This window comes from Podarcis raffonei, chromosome 1, assembly GCF_027172205.1.
Source record: "Podarcis raffonei isolate rPodRaf1 chromosome 1, rPodRaf1.pri, whole genome shotgun sequence".
NCBI classification, from domain to species: domain Eukaryota; kingdom Metazoa; phylum Chordata; class Lepidosauria; order Squamata; family Lacertidae; genus Podarcis; species Podarcis raffonei.
Genome location: NC_070602.1, coordinates 10,940,287 through 10,958,387, shown reverse-complemented (window position 1 = coordinate 10,958,387; position 18,101 = coordinate 10,940,287). Strand labels below are relative to the sequence as shown.

General features: G+C 48.8%; 1 protein-coding gene across 7 annotated transcripts in view; it reads left to right on the top strand.

Annotated features, from left to right (window-relative positions):
* Positions 1-4,380: 4,380 nt before the first annotated feature.
* The window catches only part of ZBTB25 (zinc finger and BTB domain containing 25), a 96,889-nt gene continuing 83,168 nt past the window's right edge, over positions 4,381-18,101 (top strand). Inside the window, exons 1-3 of one of the 7 annotated variants that reach the window (XM_053406973.1) lie at positions 4,381-4,675; positions 6,594-6,773; positions 10,963-13,550. In XM_053406973.1, coding sequence (XP_053262948.1) covers positions 6,601-6,773; positions 10,963-12,100 — 1,311 coding nt within the window. In that variant the 5' untranslated portion in view covers positions 4,381-4,675; positions 6,594-6,600 and the 3' untranslated portion in view covers positions 12,101-13,550. The other 6 variants (XM_053407058.1, XM_053406793.1, XM_053406709.1 and 3 more) reach the window with 6 other exon arrangements.

The window sequence follows — 18,101 nt, the reverse complement described above, 5'->3', positions numbered from 1 at the left end:
CATGCTACTCATGTAAAAACACACTGATTCCCGGGCCGGATTGAGAAGGCGATTGGGCCGGATCCGGCCCCTGGGCCTTAGATTGCCTACCACTGTTATAATCTATCAAAACAGCAGCTCCAGCCTTTTTATGGGTTGACCGAACAGATGTTGCTGGCTGCAGACCACAGCCTTGTGTGTACGATAGCTCTGCTGGTTAGAGCCTGGTGCAGAGGATGCCGAGGTTGCAGGTTTGATCCCCGTATGGGACAGCTGCAGATTCCAGCATTGTGGGGGGTTGGACTTACAATGATCCTCAGGGTCCCTTCCAATTCTACGATTCTATGCCTGCTTCTGAGTCTCTTCTATGCATGTAGTAAAGCTGCATCATCTATCTCAGTGCATGACAGTTGCTGCAACGAGCAGACAAAACAGAAAGTTGTCCGCCAACACCCTCAGCAATTTCCAAGGTGTGGAGGAACAGGAAATGGGGGGGCCACCCAAGCAAAGTGTTTTGTTATATATTTTTATCTCACCCTCCCAAGAAGCTCAGTGTGCTTACAGTGGTACCTCGCAAGACGAATGCCTCGCAAGACGGAAAACTCGCAAGAAGAAAGAGTTTTCCGTTTTTCGAGGTGCTTCGCCAGACGAATTTCCCTATGGGCTTGCTTCGCAAGAAGAAAGCCCATAGGGAAATCTCCGGGGACCTCTTTTAAAATGCTGGTGGTCGGGAGCAAAGACTTTCGCCCACCGCTGGCCTTCAGAAGAGGTCCTGGACCTCTTCTGAAGGCCGGCGGGGGCAAAAGTCTTTGCTCCCGACCGCCTGCCTTCCCGGGATAGCGGAGAAGCGCAGCGCGTTTCTCCGCTATCCCGGACGGCTTTTGAAGGCAGGCGGGGGGGAGCAAAGAGTTTTAAAATCGCCCCGGGACAGCGGAGGCTTCGCTGCCGCCCGCCAGCATTTTAAAATCGCCCCGGGACAGCGGAGAAGTCTCCGCTGTCCCAGGGGCTTTTAAAATGCTGGCGGTCGGCAGCAAAGCCCTCCTGTCCCCGGAGCTTGCGGGGCGGGAGGTGGGGAGAAGGGCTTTTCTTCCCACCGCCAGCCTTCAGAACAGCCTTCTGAAGGCTGGCAGTGGGAAGAAAAGCCCTTGTCCCCCCCCCCCTCAGCCTTCAGAAGAGGTCGGGGGACAGACTGTCCCCGGACCTGGTCTGAAGGCGGTTTCCATAGGAACGCATTGATTGATTTTCAATGCATTCCTATGGGAAACCGTGCTTCACAAGACAAAAAACTCGCAAGAAGAAAAAACTCGCGGAACGAATTAATTTCGTCTTGCGAGGTACCACTGTATGTATATATTTGCAATTGGTTTCATACTTATATAAAAGCCACAGTGGAAATTAAGCAGTATGTTAATTAATTAATATTATTCATGGAGGTCCTCCCCACTGCCCCTTAACCTCAGAGAACAGCCTTTACAACCTGCGTCGCTCCTGTGTTCATCCAACACTCTTGTCTACTATAAGGACCGCCTCTCTCCATATGAACCTACCCGGACCCTGAGATCACCTTCTGATACCATTCTTCATGGGCTTTCTCCACAAGAGGTACAGGGGGTGGCAACACAAGAACGGACCTTTTCTGCAGTGGCTCCCCGTTTGTGGCATGCTCTCTCCAGAGAGGCTCACCTGGTGCCTTGCTTGTACACCTTTAGGTGCCAGGCAAAACTGTTTCTCTTTAAACCAGGCCTTTGGCTGATTGACATCCAGTGCCCTTTTAAAATGTGTTGTGCGAGGGGAGATTATTGGATTGTTTTTATTCTGTACTTTATGTTTTTATTTTGTGATTTTATATTGTGAACCACCCTGAAACCTGCGGGTATAGGCTGGTATACAAATAATTAATAATAATAATAATAATAATAATAATAATAATAATAATAACAACAACAACTCATGCCCAATTAACTGGAGGATACCAGTTGGATCTCTGCAGCATCAAGGTCACATTTTTAGCTCTTTTGATCCCTGCAAAGCCTGATAACGGAGCATTTCATCCCTGCAAGCCCACATGCAAAGCACCATGACTGCGTACTACACCATCTCAAACACTTTCGGAACTTAGCAAGTAAAAAAGGATACCTTAACCCACCTCCCCTCCAGATGTTTCCTGCAATGCAGGTGGAGTCTAAAAGTGCATGACACTTTGTGGCTTGGTTTGCGTGTGTTTTAAAATTTTCCCACCCCGCCACCAAACCACCCTTCCTTCTCTGCACTAGTTGCTTAACACGGCCCCATTCCTGCCCCCCCCCTTTGGATGGATTTCGGCCTAGTTTCTAGTTGTTAAAAGCAAGCAATAAAGCCTTCTCTGGACTCTGCCATTCCTCCATTCACATGCCCCTTATCAGAATTTGACCTCTCCACCCTTTCTTACAGAATTTCCCTAAACATGTGAAATTGCCACATGTCTGTCTAAGCTGGCTGGGACCAACCACATTCTCTTGCAAATGAACTTATACAACTCATCCTTACTTAAGATACTTGCAGCAGAAGTGTAAGCAGGGAAAAGGGTCCTTCTCTTCAGCGTAGAATAATTAGATTTCTAAACTCTTAACAGCTCCATCCTATGCAACTTCACCTCTTCCTAAGTCATTTAAGTGTAAACTCAGTGAAGCTACAATGTAAAAATAAAAAAAGACTTTGCAAGACATTTTTCTGTGTGGTCAAACCAAAGATAAAGAGCATGAAGAAATGTGGTTTATTTAATTGTCCTGAATATCTGGAGACACCAAGGTTTGCAGATGCTCTGCTGAAGGCCCAGTTCATGTTTCAGGGTATAATATAAGCCCGAGTTGAGGAGTTCTTTAAAAACCCAAACCAATCTAGGAGGTTGCCAGGAGGACACAAGGACAATCGCTGCCACATCAAGCAAGAGCCACATATTTTCATTCCAAGGATTATGGCTTCTTATTACCCCTTTCCCACAATTATGCATTGCCAGAGGCTTTTCTCTGCCCGCTGCAGGCTGTTATTTGTTTATCCTGCATTAGGCTTTTCTCCACTCACTTGGAAGCCAATAGAGCGTTTCTCCCCTTCATGGATCACAGCTAAAAAGCAGAGACATCACCTTGCCAACAAAGGTCCGTATAGTAAAAGCTATGGTTTTCCCAGTAGTGATGTATGGAAGTGAGAGCTGGACCATCAAGAAGGCTGATCGCCAAAGAATTGATGCTTTTGAATTCTGGTGCTGGAGGAGACTCTTGAGAGTCCCATGGACTGCAAGAAGATCAAACCTATCCATTCTTAAGGAAATCAGCCCTGAGTGCTCACTGGAAGGACAGATTGTGAAGCTGAGGCTCCAATACTTTGGCCACCTCATGAGAAGAGAAGACTCCCTGGAAAAGACCCTGATGTTGGGAAAGATGGAGGGCACTAGGAGAAGGGGACAACAGAGGATGAGATGGTTGGACAGTGTTCTTGAAGCTACCAGCATGAGTTTGACTAAACTGCGGGAGGCAGTGGAAGACAGGAGTGCATGGCGTGCTCTGGTCCATGGGGTCACGAAGAGTCAGACATGACTAAACAACAATAACAACAGAGCATTTTTTGCTCTCCAGGTTAAAGATACAAACTGGAAAAACAACAGAAGCGCCCCATAAACTGTGGCCAACAGTTTCAAAATAAAGCTTGCCAGGTGCTTCATATGACTGGCAGGCTGTGCACCGTACACAGAACCTCAGTGCAGTTCCCAGATGTGCATTCGTAAAGGTAAAGGTACCCCTGCCCGTACGGGCCAGTCGTGTCCGACTCTGAGGTTGCGCGCCCATCTCGCTTAAGAGGCCGGGGGCCAGCGCTGTCCGAAGACACTTCCGGGTCACGTGGCCAGCGTGACAAGCTGCATCTGGCGAGCCAGAGCCGCACACGGAAACGCCGTTTACCTTCCCGCTAGTAAGCGGTCCCTATTTATCTACTTGCACCCGGGGGTGCTTTCGAACTGCTAGGTTGGCAGGCGCTGGGACCGAACGACGGGAGCTCACCCCGCTGCGTGGATTCGAACCGCCGACCTGACGATCGGCAAGTCCTAGGCGCTGAGATTTTACCCACAGCGCCACCCGTGTCCCGATGTGCATTCATACCAGAGACCAAATGCAGGGGCCTCTCATCCCACCAGCTGCAGATCTTGGAGCCTGAAACCATAGAAGAGTTTTGGAAGGGACCCGAAGGGTCGTCTAGTCCAACCCCACAACCCCGACATCAAGCGTCTCCGTGCTCTATTGACTGAGCTGTCCCGGAGATACAACAGCATTGCCCTGTTGTGTCTTTTTTTTACTGCCATGGGAGCAGGCTGGCTTTCTAACCTTCCCGAGAGCGTCGCTGAGAGGCAGGAAATACATTAAATAAAACGGAAACCCCCCTGTCGAAATGACTCCAAGGTGCGCTCCCGCGCGCGAGGGAGACAGGCAATCCAGAGGCTTTGCAGCTGCCTCCTTGCGCCACAGCCCCCTTTCCCAGTCCCCTTCTCTCTCCTCTCCTCCCCTCCCCTCCCCTTTCCCCTCCCTCTGCTCTCCCTTCCTCGGCCCCGAGGCGCAAAAAAAAGCAACGTGAGACCGCGCTCGCGCGTGCGTATCCGGCGCGCCCTTGTTCCCTGCCGCCGCTGCGCAGCCGCCGCTTCCACGGGCCGAGAGGCCCGCTGCCTTGTGGGGTAAGGGGGCCAGGAGCCGACGGGACCGAGATGTGGGTGCGGGGTGGCGTCGGGGAGCGCTGTGCAATGGGGAGCAGCCCCTCTTCCAACGGAGGAGGGGGGCGGTCGGTCGAAGGGGTGGGGGGAACCCAGGAATAGATGCCCGGGGTGGGATAGCTTCCTTGCGCACCTCGCCTTTTGCAGCCGCGCGCCGCGTCTGCAACAGGAGCCGGCGAGCTATTTGCAAGCAAGCAACCCGACTCCGCTGCACCGCCAGCCTTGGCTGCTTTTCTGTGTGCGCGCGTGGCACGTTTGCATTTCCGTGGCTTGCTATGGGCATGCGCGGCGACCAAGTGGTTTTTTTTCCGGTGGGGCCGGAGGCGCGCAGGCCAGCGGCACCCCGAGCCAGAAGCGCGCAGGTATTTGGGGCTGCCGGGTCGCCGCCTTGCGCGGGGCCATCTAGCGCAGTATTGACTGCACTGGCTGGCAGCGGCTCTCCAGGGGCGCGAGGGGTGCCGTTTCCCAGCCTGCTTGAACCCCTTCTGCGCTGAAAAGCGGATGCTTCGCCGCTGAGAGTGCGAGGTTGTGCCCCGTTGCTAGCAGGTTGCAGCCGGGTGATTCTTTTTTTAAGATTGCACCTTCGGTAAGGCATTTCAGCAGCCCTGAAAACAAGTTGCAGGAAACCACACGAGTGGAGAGTGGGCTCTTGTCCTCTGGTCCAGCTCTTTGTTTGGCCACTGTGAGAACAGGATGCTGTCCTAAATTCTTCTGATGCGCCTGTTATCCCTCTGCTTTCACTGGAGAAGAGGGGACGAGCACTTTTAAGGGTTAAGCCAACTCAGTTGAAACTGCCTAATTCAGCCTTTGGCCAGCCTGGGCCTGATGGGAGTTGTAGTCCAAAACATCTGGAAGGCACAAGTTTGGCCAAGGCTGGTTTAATGTCGCGGGCATTTTGAAGCCTCGTATTTTAGATATTGTTCTTTTGAGTTTGAGTGTGTTTTGTGGTTTTGGTGGTTTGAATCTTATTAGCATTAAAAACAACAACACACAGGCAGAAATATCAAGTATTCCGGATTGTGCTTGCTCAGTGGTCAGGACTGATGGGAGTTGTAGTTCCTGCTACTCTGAAATGGACATGCCTTCTCAGGCAGGGTGGGCAGAAGGTAGATGGAAATCTGCAGACAGATGTCTGTTTTGCAGTAAACCTCCAAGGGCTTCTGATTCTCAGTTGCCTTGCAATAGCAACAACTATTCCACCTAAACTACCGGTAGATGGGTAAAATGAAGAGGGTTTTGGGGAACTCAAGAGTGTGTTAAAGGACTGCAATCTTAGTTCAGTTCTTGAACTGGAAGTGAATTCCTAGGCTCAGAACGTGCTCAGAGGCGCCTTGCTCATTAATTTTAACTGAGAGAGCCAGTGTGGTGTAGTGTTTAAGAGCGGTAGTCTCGTAATCTGGGGAACCGGGTTCGCTTCCCTGCTCCTCCACCTGCAGCTGCTGGGTGACCTTGGGCTACTCACACTTCTTTGAAGTCTCTCAGCCCCACTCACCTCACAGAGTGTTTGTTGTAGGGAAGGAAGGGAAAGGAGAATGTTAGCCGCTTTGAGACTCCTTAAAGGGAGTGAAAGGCGGGATATCAAATCCAAACTCTTCTTCTAATTTTAACTGCCTGACCTAGGATAGCTCAGTCAGCGGAGCATGAGACCCTTAATCTCAGGGTTGTGGGTTCGAGGTCCATCTAGGGCAAAACATTCCTGCATTGCAGGGAGATGGCGTAATTGACACTTGTGGTTCCTTCCAACTATACAGTTCTTTTGCACCTGACTGCAGCTGGTAGCTCTTGGGATTTTAGTAAAAAAAAGAGACACACACAAAAAAGAGTTAAGATCTCACAAGCCTGAAGCCTCAACACCAATAAGAGCTCTTGTTTTGTCCTGCAGAAACACTATGGAGACTGCCAGCCACAGCCTGATCCTCCTGCAGCAGCTGAACATGCAGCGGGAATTTGGCTTTCTCTGCGACTGCACTGTGGCCATAGGAGACGTCTACTTCAAAGCACACCGAGCTGTCCTGGCTGCCTTCTCAAACTATTTTAAGATGATATTCATCCACCAGACAAGGTAAGGCAGTGCATGTCTTTTGGGGCATTACGGATGCAATCACAAACTTGTTTTCTGGGAAGGGGAGGCTCTCAGAACTTCCAGAATATCTCCCTTACACACATAAGACTTTGTAGCATTTGGCTACCTGGAATGTTGTGGTTCATGGGAATTGCAAAGGGGAGAAGCGAAGAAGCTGATTTAAATATTATACCTGCCTCCAACCCTAGATAAAATGGCAGAATCAGAATTGTAGAGTTGGAAGGGACTCTAAGGGTCATCACGTCCAATCTCAACTAGATCATACATGACAGGCAGCCATCCAACCTCTGCTAAAAAACTTCCAAGGAAGGGAGAGTCCACCATCTCTTGTGGGAGCCTGTTCCACTGCCAGATAGCTCTTACAGTCAGAAAGTTCTTCCTGATCTTTAATCACAGTCTCCTTCCTTGTAACTTGATAGATAGATAGAAATTTATTACGGTCCCAGACCAGTTTTACATACCATATTAAACGAGCATAAAACACAATATTGATAACAATCAATTATAACAATAAACAGTACGAATATGGCAGCAATTAGAAATGTGGTTTAGGTCTTAATCTCTAAAATATTATCTAGAGTTCGCATCTGAGGTCTTAAAGGGTAAAGGTAAAGGGGACACCTGACCATTAGGTCCAGTCACAGCCGACTCTGGGGTTGCGGCGCTCATCTCGCTTTATTGGCCGAGGGAGCCGGCGTACAGCTTCCGGGTCATGTGGCCAGCATGACTTAAGCAGCTTCTGGCGAACCAGAGCAGCGCACGGAAACGCCGTTTACCTTCCCGCTGGAGAGGTACCTATTTATCTACTTGCACTTTGACGTGCTTTCGGACTGGCAGGAGCTGGGACCGAGCAATGGGAGCTCACCCCGTCGTGGGGATTCGAACTGCAGACCTTCTGATCGGCAAGTCCTAGGCTCTGTCCTAAGACCCTTTTCTGAGGTCTTAGTCTTTGTAATAGCACAGCTTGTTCCCCGGGTTATATGGCAGCCGTGCAAAATTTGGCCACCCTTAGTGTGATCTCTGGATTCTTGTCCTCTAACAGGGATTTTAAGCATTGAGATTCAAACCCACTTGGAATTTTCTGTATAACAGGGGTAATAAAGACCGAATGTGTATCCTCATAAAAACGGCATCGAAGCAAGACATGTGAGCCAGTTTCCACCTCTATCAAGCTTCAGGGGCAAACTCGCTCTGCATACGGTTTACCCACATATCTGCCCTGTGATAAGGCAGATGGCAGCATGTTGAATCTAGCGAGGGTGAACAACCGTCTATATTTAGATATATGTTGTTTTGACAGATATATTGCTGGGGTAAAACCACTCCCATTGTCTTTGATTGTTGTTGTTTAGTCGTGTCCGACTCTTCGTGACCCCACAGACCAGAGCACGCCAGGCACGCCTGTCTTCCACTGTCTCCCGCAGTTTGGTCAAACTCATGCTGGTAGCTTTGAGAACACTATCCAACCATCTCATCTTCAGTCGTCCCCTTCTCCTTGTGCCCTCCATCTTTCCCAACATCAGGGTCTTTTCTAGGGAGTCTTCTCTTCTCATGAAGTGGCCAAAGTATTGGAGCCTCAGCTTCACAATCTGTCCTTCCAGTGAGCACTCAGGGCTGATTTCCTTCAGAATGGATACGTTTGATTGAATGTCTTTTCTTTGATAAGAATGTCATTCTTTGATAAGAATGTCTTTGATTGTCTTTGACAATCTTTGAATGTCTTTGATTGCTGGGTGCTTATTCATCTCACTCACATGACCCTGAAATTCTACATCCCATATTCGTTGGCGAATTGTTGCTCTGGCTTTCTCATAACGTGCGACTATCAGTGCCTGTGGCGAAAACCCCAAGCCTCTTAGCTTTTCGTATAATGTACCTTGTAACTTGAATCCTTTGGTTCGGGTCCTGCCCTCCGGAGCAGGAGAAAACAAACTTGCTGCATGTGACAACCCTTCAGATATTTGAAGATGGTGATCCTATCTCCTCTCAGTCTATTATTTAGCAGGCTAAACATGCCCAGTTCCTCATAAGGCTTGGTTTCCAGACCTTTGATCATCTTGGTCACTCTCCTCTGTACATGTTCCAGCTTGTCAACATCTTCCTTAAATTCTGGTGCCCAGAACTGGACACAGTAATCCAGGTGTGGTCTGACCAAGGCAGAATAGAGTGGTACTATTACGTCCCTTGATCTGGACCTTAGAGTTCTGTTGATGCAGCCTAGAATAGCTTTAGCTTTTTTTTGCTGCTGCTGCATCACACTGTTGACTCATGTGAAGCTTGTGGTCCACCAAGACTTCTAGATCCGTTTCCCATGTTCTGCTAGTAAACCCGGTTTCCCCCATCCTATATTTGTGCATCTGGTTCTTCCTGCCGAAGTGCAGACCCTTACATTTGTCAGGAGCTCAGATAAAAGGAAACATTATCTAAGATGGACAGGATACTTATCTTTTTTTTTAAAAAAAAATTGTTGTAGTTCAGTATGCCACGTTTATGCTTATCCGGCTCTACATTCATCCATTGTCTTAAAAACAAATTGAGTTTTCCCCCTTTTAAACACTGCCCAATCCAAATCCAAGTCTTTATAGCCTAGCCCAAGGCCGTTGTCAGTCATAAATAGCATGATTAAAAAGCCAGTTAGTGTGTCATAAGAAGAGTCTGCTGAATCAGGCCTGTGGCCAGCATCCTGTTTTCATTGTAGCCAACCAGATGTGTGTCTGCATCCATCACTAAGTTTGCTGACAATTTTCAGAAAGTAACTTGATCCTAGAGACCAGAAGGTGCACCTGTATTTTTAAATTTTTAATTCATTAGAAAAGGAAGTACCGTATTTTTCGCACCAAAGGGCGCACTGGACCATAGGGCGCACCCAGTTTTTAGGGGGGGAAATCAAGAAAAAAAATCTTTCCCCAGCCCCAAAGAGCAGCATACAGGCTGCGCACAACCTCTCCCTGCCGGAGGGGTTGCGCGCAGCCGGAGGGGTTCCCCTTTAGCCCCGTGCAGCCTCTCCTTGCCAGGAGACGCTGCGCAGGGCTAAAGAATCCATAGCCCCGTGCAGCCTCTCCTTGCCGGAGGGGTTGCGCGCAGCTATGGAGCAAGCCAAGGCAGGGGGCGGGATGGATCCCGCTCGCTGTTTTGGCTTCCCCTTTAGCCCCGTGCAGCCTCTCCTTGCCAGGAGATGCTGCGCAGGGCTTTCCTGGCTTTACTGGGAGGTGGGTGGATTCCCTCGCCTCTCCCAAAAGCCCGCAGAAGCCGTGCAACTCCTGGCTTTTCTGGGAGGTGGGAGAAGGGACTGATGCGGCCAGTCAGTCCCTTCTCCCTCCTGGGGAAAAGCCCCCAAGAGCGCACGGAGCTTGTGTGCGGCTCTTGGGGGCTTTTCCCGCCTGCCTCCCCCCTGCATTCGCTCCATAGGACGCACACACATTTTCCCTTGCTTTTTAGGAGGGAAAAAGTGCGTCCTATGGTGCGAAAAATACGGTAAAATACAGATTAAGAAATTGGAACAGACATTGCCTCAAATATGAAAGGGAAGAAGAAGAGAGAAATGTGTTAGACCGCATCCAAAAATGTCACCTCTTAAAATTTACAGTATATTCAGCTTGTTATTATTCTAAAAGCAATCAATTGTGGGGTGTTTTTTAGTTGTAAAACCAAGAAACAAATGAATAACATAAATAAACGAAGAATAACTTCTTAGGAGAAACCACAGTATAATTCCCCTTCCATAAATTTCTGCATGCTGTCGGTTTATTCAAAAGCACAGTATGTTATGACCTCTGGCTATTCCTCAAGGGTAGGAGCAGCCTGGTTTAAATCCTGGTATTGGCTTACGATTGCCTGAACATTTGCATTATCATCAGCACTGCCTCGTGAATGGTCACTGTACTTATTGTTTGTGCATTCTCAGCTTTAGTATAATTGACAGCTTGTACATATTTAATTTCATTCCCCTCATTGCTCACACATACTTTTCTTTGTACCCATGTGTATATAAAAACGCCAACTTAGGATAGCCCTTCAAACTTCTAATGCCGTTGACTAAAACCCACAAAAGCTTATGTCACGGTGAATGTGTTGGTCTTTAAAGTTCTTCTGGATTCTTCGTTGCTATGTTTGTCTTCACTCTTAACGGCTGCAATCCGCTTCCCTAACGTTCCTCTTTTGTTTCAAGCAGCGACTGCATAAAGATCCAGCCAACAGATATCCAACCTGACATATTCAGCTACTTGCTGCATATAATGTACACTGGCAAAGGACCCAAACAGATCGTCAACCAGACCCGGCTGGAGGAAGGCATCCATTTCCTGCACGCCGACTACCTTTCCCGCATGGCTGTGGAAATGAATCAGATGCTGTCGCCGGAGTCCGTGCAGTCTTCGAACCTGTACGGCATCCAGATCTCCACCACGCACAAATCCGTCAAGGGAGGCCTCCAGGCGAAGGAAAGTTTGACGAGCCTCGGGAGCAGAACCGCCGGCCAAAGCGATCACCCCCAGCTGCAGCTCTCGTTGGCCATTGGGCTCGACGACGGCTCTTTGGACCAGCAGCTTTCTCATCCTTCGCTCCCTCCGGCTGTGAAGCCGGCAGAGGAGCTTCCAAACGCTCCCGTGACTATAAAACAGGAGAAAAGCGACCCGGAACAAGTGGTGTCTCAGAGCCACACCTCGTTGTCCCCGGATGTCAGCGGCCCGGCCTTTTCTAGGACGAACCTCAAGGTCCATTTATGCCAGTACTGCGGGGAGCACTTCGAATCCCGGAGCAATCTGCGCGAACACCTCTTCACGCACGTCTCGGGATCGCTGCCGTTTGGGGTTCCGGCCTCGATCCTGGAAAGCAGCGACCTTGGCCAGCTGCAGCCCCTGCACGAAAACCACGAGGCCGCGGAAAGCCACCGGCTGGGCTCCTTCCTCCGGAAAGAGGACGAGCGCCACCTGGAGCATCCGGCGCACGGCAGCTTGGAGCCTCTGCCCATCGGCCAGCTGTCTCTGGTTTCCAAGGATTCTGAGCCGGTGGAACTGAACTGCAACTTTTCCTTCTCGCGGAAGAGGAAGATCAGCTGCGCGGTTTGCGGCCACAAGTTCCTTCGCAAGAGCCAGCTGCTCGAGCACATGTACACCCACAAAGGCAAACACTTCAAGCTGGGCCGGTGCCAGAGGCTGGGCGGCTCGGCAGCCCCCAAATTTCAGCTGCTTGGGAGCAGCTGGACTCCAGTGAAGAGCACCGCCCTCTCGCAAGCTCACGCGGATTCGCATAACGCGCCGGATCCTGACCTCTCCCAAGAGAGTATTGACACCATACTGGTTGAATAGCTCCTTTCCTTTTTCCTGTGTGCGTTTTTTGCCTGTGAATTCCTGCACTCCTTTCAACGTCTCTCTCGTTGTCGCTGAAGGTGTTTTCTGTCTTCTTGCAAAATAGGAATCGGCAGACTGAAAGCCCTGTTCTGGGTTGTCTCATGGACTCGGTTGCGCGGCTGTTTCTCACGCTTCTCCAGTAACGTATGCACTGGGGAGACCACATGGTAAGGGGCAGGTGACATGGCTGTGCATTGCTGCAAAATGCAAACTAAATTGAGTGCACTCCCACACCTGAAATCATATGAGATGTCAGAGGTAGGTACAGATAAGAATGCAGCTTCAAAGGAACAATCGGACATGCTTATAGTGCGCTCACACGTGTTTTCTTTTGCAAGAGGAACTTACTGTCAGAGCTGATTGCTGCCATCAGCAAGCCCTGCTTTGCCCAATTGCAGGAGTGGTTTGAATGCAAACCACACCTGCAGATGGACTTCAAACAGGGTTTCCCCAAACTTGGGTCTCCAGCAGTTTTTGGACTACAACTCACATCATCCCTAGCGAGCAGGTCGGGGATGTTGGGAATTGTAGTCCAAAAACAGCTGGAGGCACAAGTTTGGGAAACCCTACTCTGTGATGAGCCCCTTTGACAGTGGTTCTCTAGCAATGTCCCTCCAGTGGATCCTGCATGCCCTTGACTAGATTTCAGACCCAGGAAATATCCCTTTCAGAGACTGAGGAAAACAGCAGGGCCAGAGATCTCATTCCCTCTATGGCAGTTCCATGTGTTCACATAACAACACATTTTATGCTAGCCCCAGCATTCTTGCAGATGGAATAGCCTGTAGAGTTTGTTATATAGGGCTATCGCCAGTGTATAGAAAGAGTAAATAAAGTGGCCAGGAGCAGTCGTGCCCTGAAGCCACTTTTGAGGCTGCACCTGGATTGAGTTTCGGCTGCCCCTGCTGCATCTCTGCAGGCTTCCCCGTTCTGGCCTCACACCCTCCCAAAGAGCTTCCACCCGGGAGGCTGATTTTGTGGCACCTGCTCATCAGGTGTGATTGGGTAGTTCAACCTGCGATGCAGAGATGGTTACAAGACTGCCCAGCCTCAGGGGAAGCCTCTCGTCGCCCCTCTGGATGAGTTGCTGTCCACGAGGCTTGTCTCAAATCGGTGACTCCTGCAGAAACACATAGAATTGGTCCCTCTGGGGAACCTTTTGGAGACAGCAAAGGAAGTGATGAACAAGATCAGGTTAAAAGCAGGCAGAGCAATGGATAGATGTAGCCTACAGCCCACCCATTCCAAATTCATGTTTCTATACACTCAAGAGAGGTGCAGAATCCTGCATTTGTCCCTCTAGGTCTGAGGTTCTCCAACACTGCTTGGAAAAATCTTTTCACATGTAAGTGGTGTGTTCCTTCAATTCAGGAGAAAAAGGCGCAAGTTTGTCAGTTTTTGGAAGTCTGGGAAATCACGCAGCCTTAGGAACGCTAAGGCTGTTCAGGAATCTCTTGCCCAATGTGGGGCTTGAACCCACAACCCTGAGCATTTTGGGGGTTGGACTAGATGACCCTCGTGGTCCCTTCCAACTCTTGAGATTCCTTGATTCTGTCCCAGCCCTACAAGTTTTCCAGTTTAGCCAGAAAGGGGCATGGAATCTTACCAGCAGATTGGTGCAATAAAAAGCTCTGCCCTTGCTAGCTTTAGATAGTCCTGTGTGAGTTTTTTTTCTCATCGCACTATTTCATATTAGTTGCTGACCCACTTATTTGTTTTTAACGTTGCTTAAGATAGATTTCTTCCCCGTTACAGCACAACCTGTAGATTCTCTGTTTGCTCCCAAAGACTCCCAGCCCATTTAAGTTATTCACTTTTTTTATTTTTACAAAAAATTGAGGAATAAAACCAAAATCTTCTGAATCTTCCATCGGCTCGTGCTTTCTATTTTCCTGTAGAAAAACTCTGATCTCGTGGTTGGTTTGCCCAGAGCATTGGAGGGGCTCTTGGTCCTTTTAGTAGGTTGTCTCAAAGCAGCTTCCAGGAGATTTTCACCATAAAACCACACTCAAAAGCGTTTGGCTGAATTGGACCAAAGGCCTGGCATATGCAGCAAAGCAGGAGGTGTGGTAGGAAGAGGTATAGTTCTGGATTTGGCCCAGGTTTCTCTGTGAACGCAAGCAAAAAGTCCTCACCTCTAGCTTTTGTCTTCTTGTCAGATTTATTACGTGTCAGAACTTGATCAGCCAGCAGGTGGCAGCAAGGCGCAAACAATGTTCTTTTCTCAAATTAAAATGTGAACTTGCCAGTTGTAAACTCAACTAAAAGGCCTTTTGTTATTCCACACATACACACCCGTTCCACGCCTCCCACTGTTCTTCTGCAACAATTCTCTGACACACAAGGTGAGTCACTCAGATTTATGAGGGAATTTTGAAACACATGTCAGAAGAGCATGAAGAGGAGGCGGGAAAGACATTTTTTTTTTTTTAGAAAGATGTGTTTTTACTGAAGGTGGGAAATACTTGAAAGCTTTTCTTTTGGACTGTAATGGCAAGGAAATGCAGTCTTGAGTTCTGAGCGCTCTTTTCCTGCTGGATTCTTCTTGATAACCCCCGCCTCCCAAACCGCGTGTCTTGTTTTCCTTTCCCCACCTCATCCCTTCTTCCTTTTGTGCTGTCCCCTTTAGGCAGTGGCGCTTTTAGGGCAGAGAGGTCCACGGCTCCACTCAGCAGAATGAGCAGACAGGCCCCCCAACACAAGAGGGCTTGCTCACCACCATTTTGAAGCAAGTACAGTGGTACCTCGGCTTAAGTACTTAATTCGTTCCGGAGGTCCGTTCTTAACCCGAAACTGTTCTTAACCTGAAGCACCACTTTAGCTAATGGGGCCTCCTGCTGCCGCTGCGCCACCGGAGCACAATTTCTGTTCTTATCCTGAAGCAAAGTTCTTAACCTGAAGCACTATTTCTGGGTTAGCGGAGTCTGTAACCTGAAGCGTATGTAACCTGAGGTACCACTGTAATACACGTTGCCCTCTAAAGAAGATGCATTATCTCCAGAGTCCCATATAATCGACCTGACGCAACCCTTTTCCACTGGAGGGCAGAGTAAAAATATTTCGAAACAAAGATGCCCCACATTTGCAAGTGCAAATCCACATCTGACTTATCCCAGATCAGGGTGCAATTGGAAAAGGAGAGCAAGCAAAAAGAACGGACCTTTCCCCTTGCTGATTAAAAAATCTTGCTGCAAATTCACTAGTTCTCTATTTGTTGCGCTCCCCACAATTTATTTGTAGGGATGTTTATGACTGAAAAAATAGAGCACCCGAAGAGGCGTATTGTGAAACTCAAAACGGAAAATAGCACCGCCCAAAAATAGAAAGGGAGTGTCCTAAAGTAATCAAAACCAAAGCAAACTAAACGAAGCGAGAAGCCATTGACCCAGGCGGGAACACACACAAAACCCAAATGGATTGTTTTAGATTAGGCGATTCTCCTGCATTCATATAACCAAAAGGTTTGCTATGTTGCAGCCTAGCTGTACAGACCCCTAGACAACAATAGTAGCACCTGCTAAGGATCGGGGCCAGGGTGTCTATATTGGTTCCAAGCAGCTTGAGAGCAAATGTTGCCTTCTGATTTCCATCTTTCTCTGCTGTTTCCCGAGGCTTCTTCCAGAGCCGCCTCGTTTTTCTTTCTGCAGTTCTCTTTTGTGTAATCACAATGAAAGTGGAGAGGCAAGGAATAGCTTCAGTTTCATTGTTTAGCTCCTTTTCTTTTGTATTACTTCGCGCGCACACACCTTTGAGCTGCTCCCTTCTCTCTTGTATGCTTACCTTTATACGTGACAAAAGCTGTAAGGAAAAAAAGGAGGGGTGATGCATGCAGCGTGGTACGTGAAATAAATCAACCAACAATTTATCTCCAATATGAATTGTTCATCGCCAGCAGCAGAAAGGGGCAGAGTATGTGGATCTGCCACCCTACCTTAAAGGTGAAGGTAAAGGGACCCCTGACCATTAGTTCCAGTCGTGACCGACTCTGGGGTTGCGGCGCTCATCTCGCTTTACTGGCCGAGGGAGCCGGCGTACAGCTTCCGGGTCATGTGGCCAGCATGACTAAGCCGCTTCTGGCGAACCAGAGCAGTGCACGGAAACGCCGTTTACCTTCCCACCGGAGTGGTACCTATTTATCTACTTGCACTTTGATGTGCTTTCGAACTGCTAGGTGGGCAGGAGCAGGGACCGAGTAACAGGAGCTCACCCCGTCGCGCGGATTCGAACCGCTGACCTTCTGATCGGCAAGTCCTAAGCTCTGTGGTTTAACCCACAGCGCCACCCGTGTCCCCTGCCTTACCCGAGAGTAAACCCTGGACATAAAACTTGAGTTGACATGCACAGGATCGCACCGAAGACCAAGCCTCTTTAAAGGAAAGGAAGTCGGGGACATTAATGGATTATTTTGGGGGAGAGAGAAAGGGCTGTTGCTAGCCTTGGTGCAGGATTTCTAACCTCCAAAGCTGTGCCATTTCAGAAGGCAGATTTGGGATTGCAGGACTGGAGAGCTCAGCTGGTTAGAGCGTCGTGCTAAAAATGCCAAGGTTGCTGGTTCAATCCGCAAATGGGGCAGCTGCATATTCCTGCATTGCAGGGGGTTGGACTAGATGATCCTCAGGGTCCCTTCCAACTCGACAATTCTAGGATTCTCTCACTTAAAGCAAAGACCAGAACCATATTCCATGCACCTAGAAAAGTAGATCACCAGGGAGTAGCCAAGGCTGAAACTGGAGCAATCAAGTACGCAATACCCCAACCAAAAATTGACCTCCATTCTGAAGTGGTACAGTCCCAGCTTAATAGGGCTGTACCATGTGATTTTTATAAACACATACACTGGACCTGAATTAAATACTGTTTGGGTGCTGACAAAATGAGATCAGCTTCAGGTTCTCCTTTGCACAACTTCCACTATCCTTTTTGCCTATAATTATGTGCCAATCAAGAATTGTGTGTTTTAAATACAATTTTTCAGTGAATTTTATGAACTGCCCAATTCTCTGCAGCCATTTTCATTTTTCTCCCAGTTTTGGGAAGGGGGTGACTAGAATCGACACCAAGAAGGCTCAGGGTCACTCCTTGCATTGCCCACTGCTATGTATGCAGGAGGTTTGGTTAACTTCTGGAGACGGTGCAATGCCTACGGACCAACACTGTGTAGGTCTGAGCAGCTGCAAACTCCCAAGTTCACCTGGATTGACATCATATTTAACAGTCAGCTCCAGAAAACAATCCCATAGCCTTTATTACTTACCACAAATGTTATGTGCAGGTACTACTTTATGACAACTCCAGCAATACTGAACGAATGACACTCTTGATGGCAGCCCCAGGAACACCTTTCGCAGCTAAATGTGGCCCCCTAGGCCACATTTCTCTTGCCCTCAGGACCCTTCCTTAGGTCTAGTCCTATCACCAGGTAACAACCCCTACCAGAACCTTTTGCATCCCCTCAAGTGTTTAACTGGGACAATGCCTATTGGATGCCTATATCTGCAGGTGTAGCAACCTCTCAATTATTTGCATGGTTGGAATCTAGCCAGCAAAGGTTAAGTGTCACGTTATTCCTCCACCCACTTTTGTCTCTGGCTCCGCCCACCTCCACATGTGGCCCCTTCCTATGTGGAGACGTGGCCCACAGCTTGAAAATGTTCTCCATCCTTGATCTCCCAGAAAAAAACTCACTCTTCTGGGGACGTTCCACAGGCTTCCTGAACTTCAAATGGCTTGAGGAATATATTCTTTCCTGAAATAAATGGGTAGGCATGATTCATTCTTGCACTTGTGCAAGAGTAACCTATGTGGACCTAAGGAAAACTAAGGAGTAGATGGAGCCCTTGCCTTTGAAAACGGTTAAGCGCCAAAGCAGTGCCCTAGCTTGCTGGATCTCCTCAGAAACACTCCAGCAAATCCTTTTTATCATTACAGTAGTGTTTAGTTCTGCGTGCCACAGTTTAAG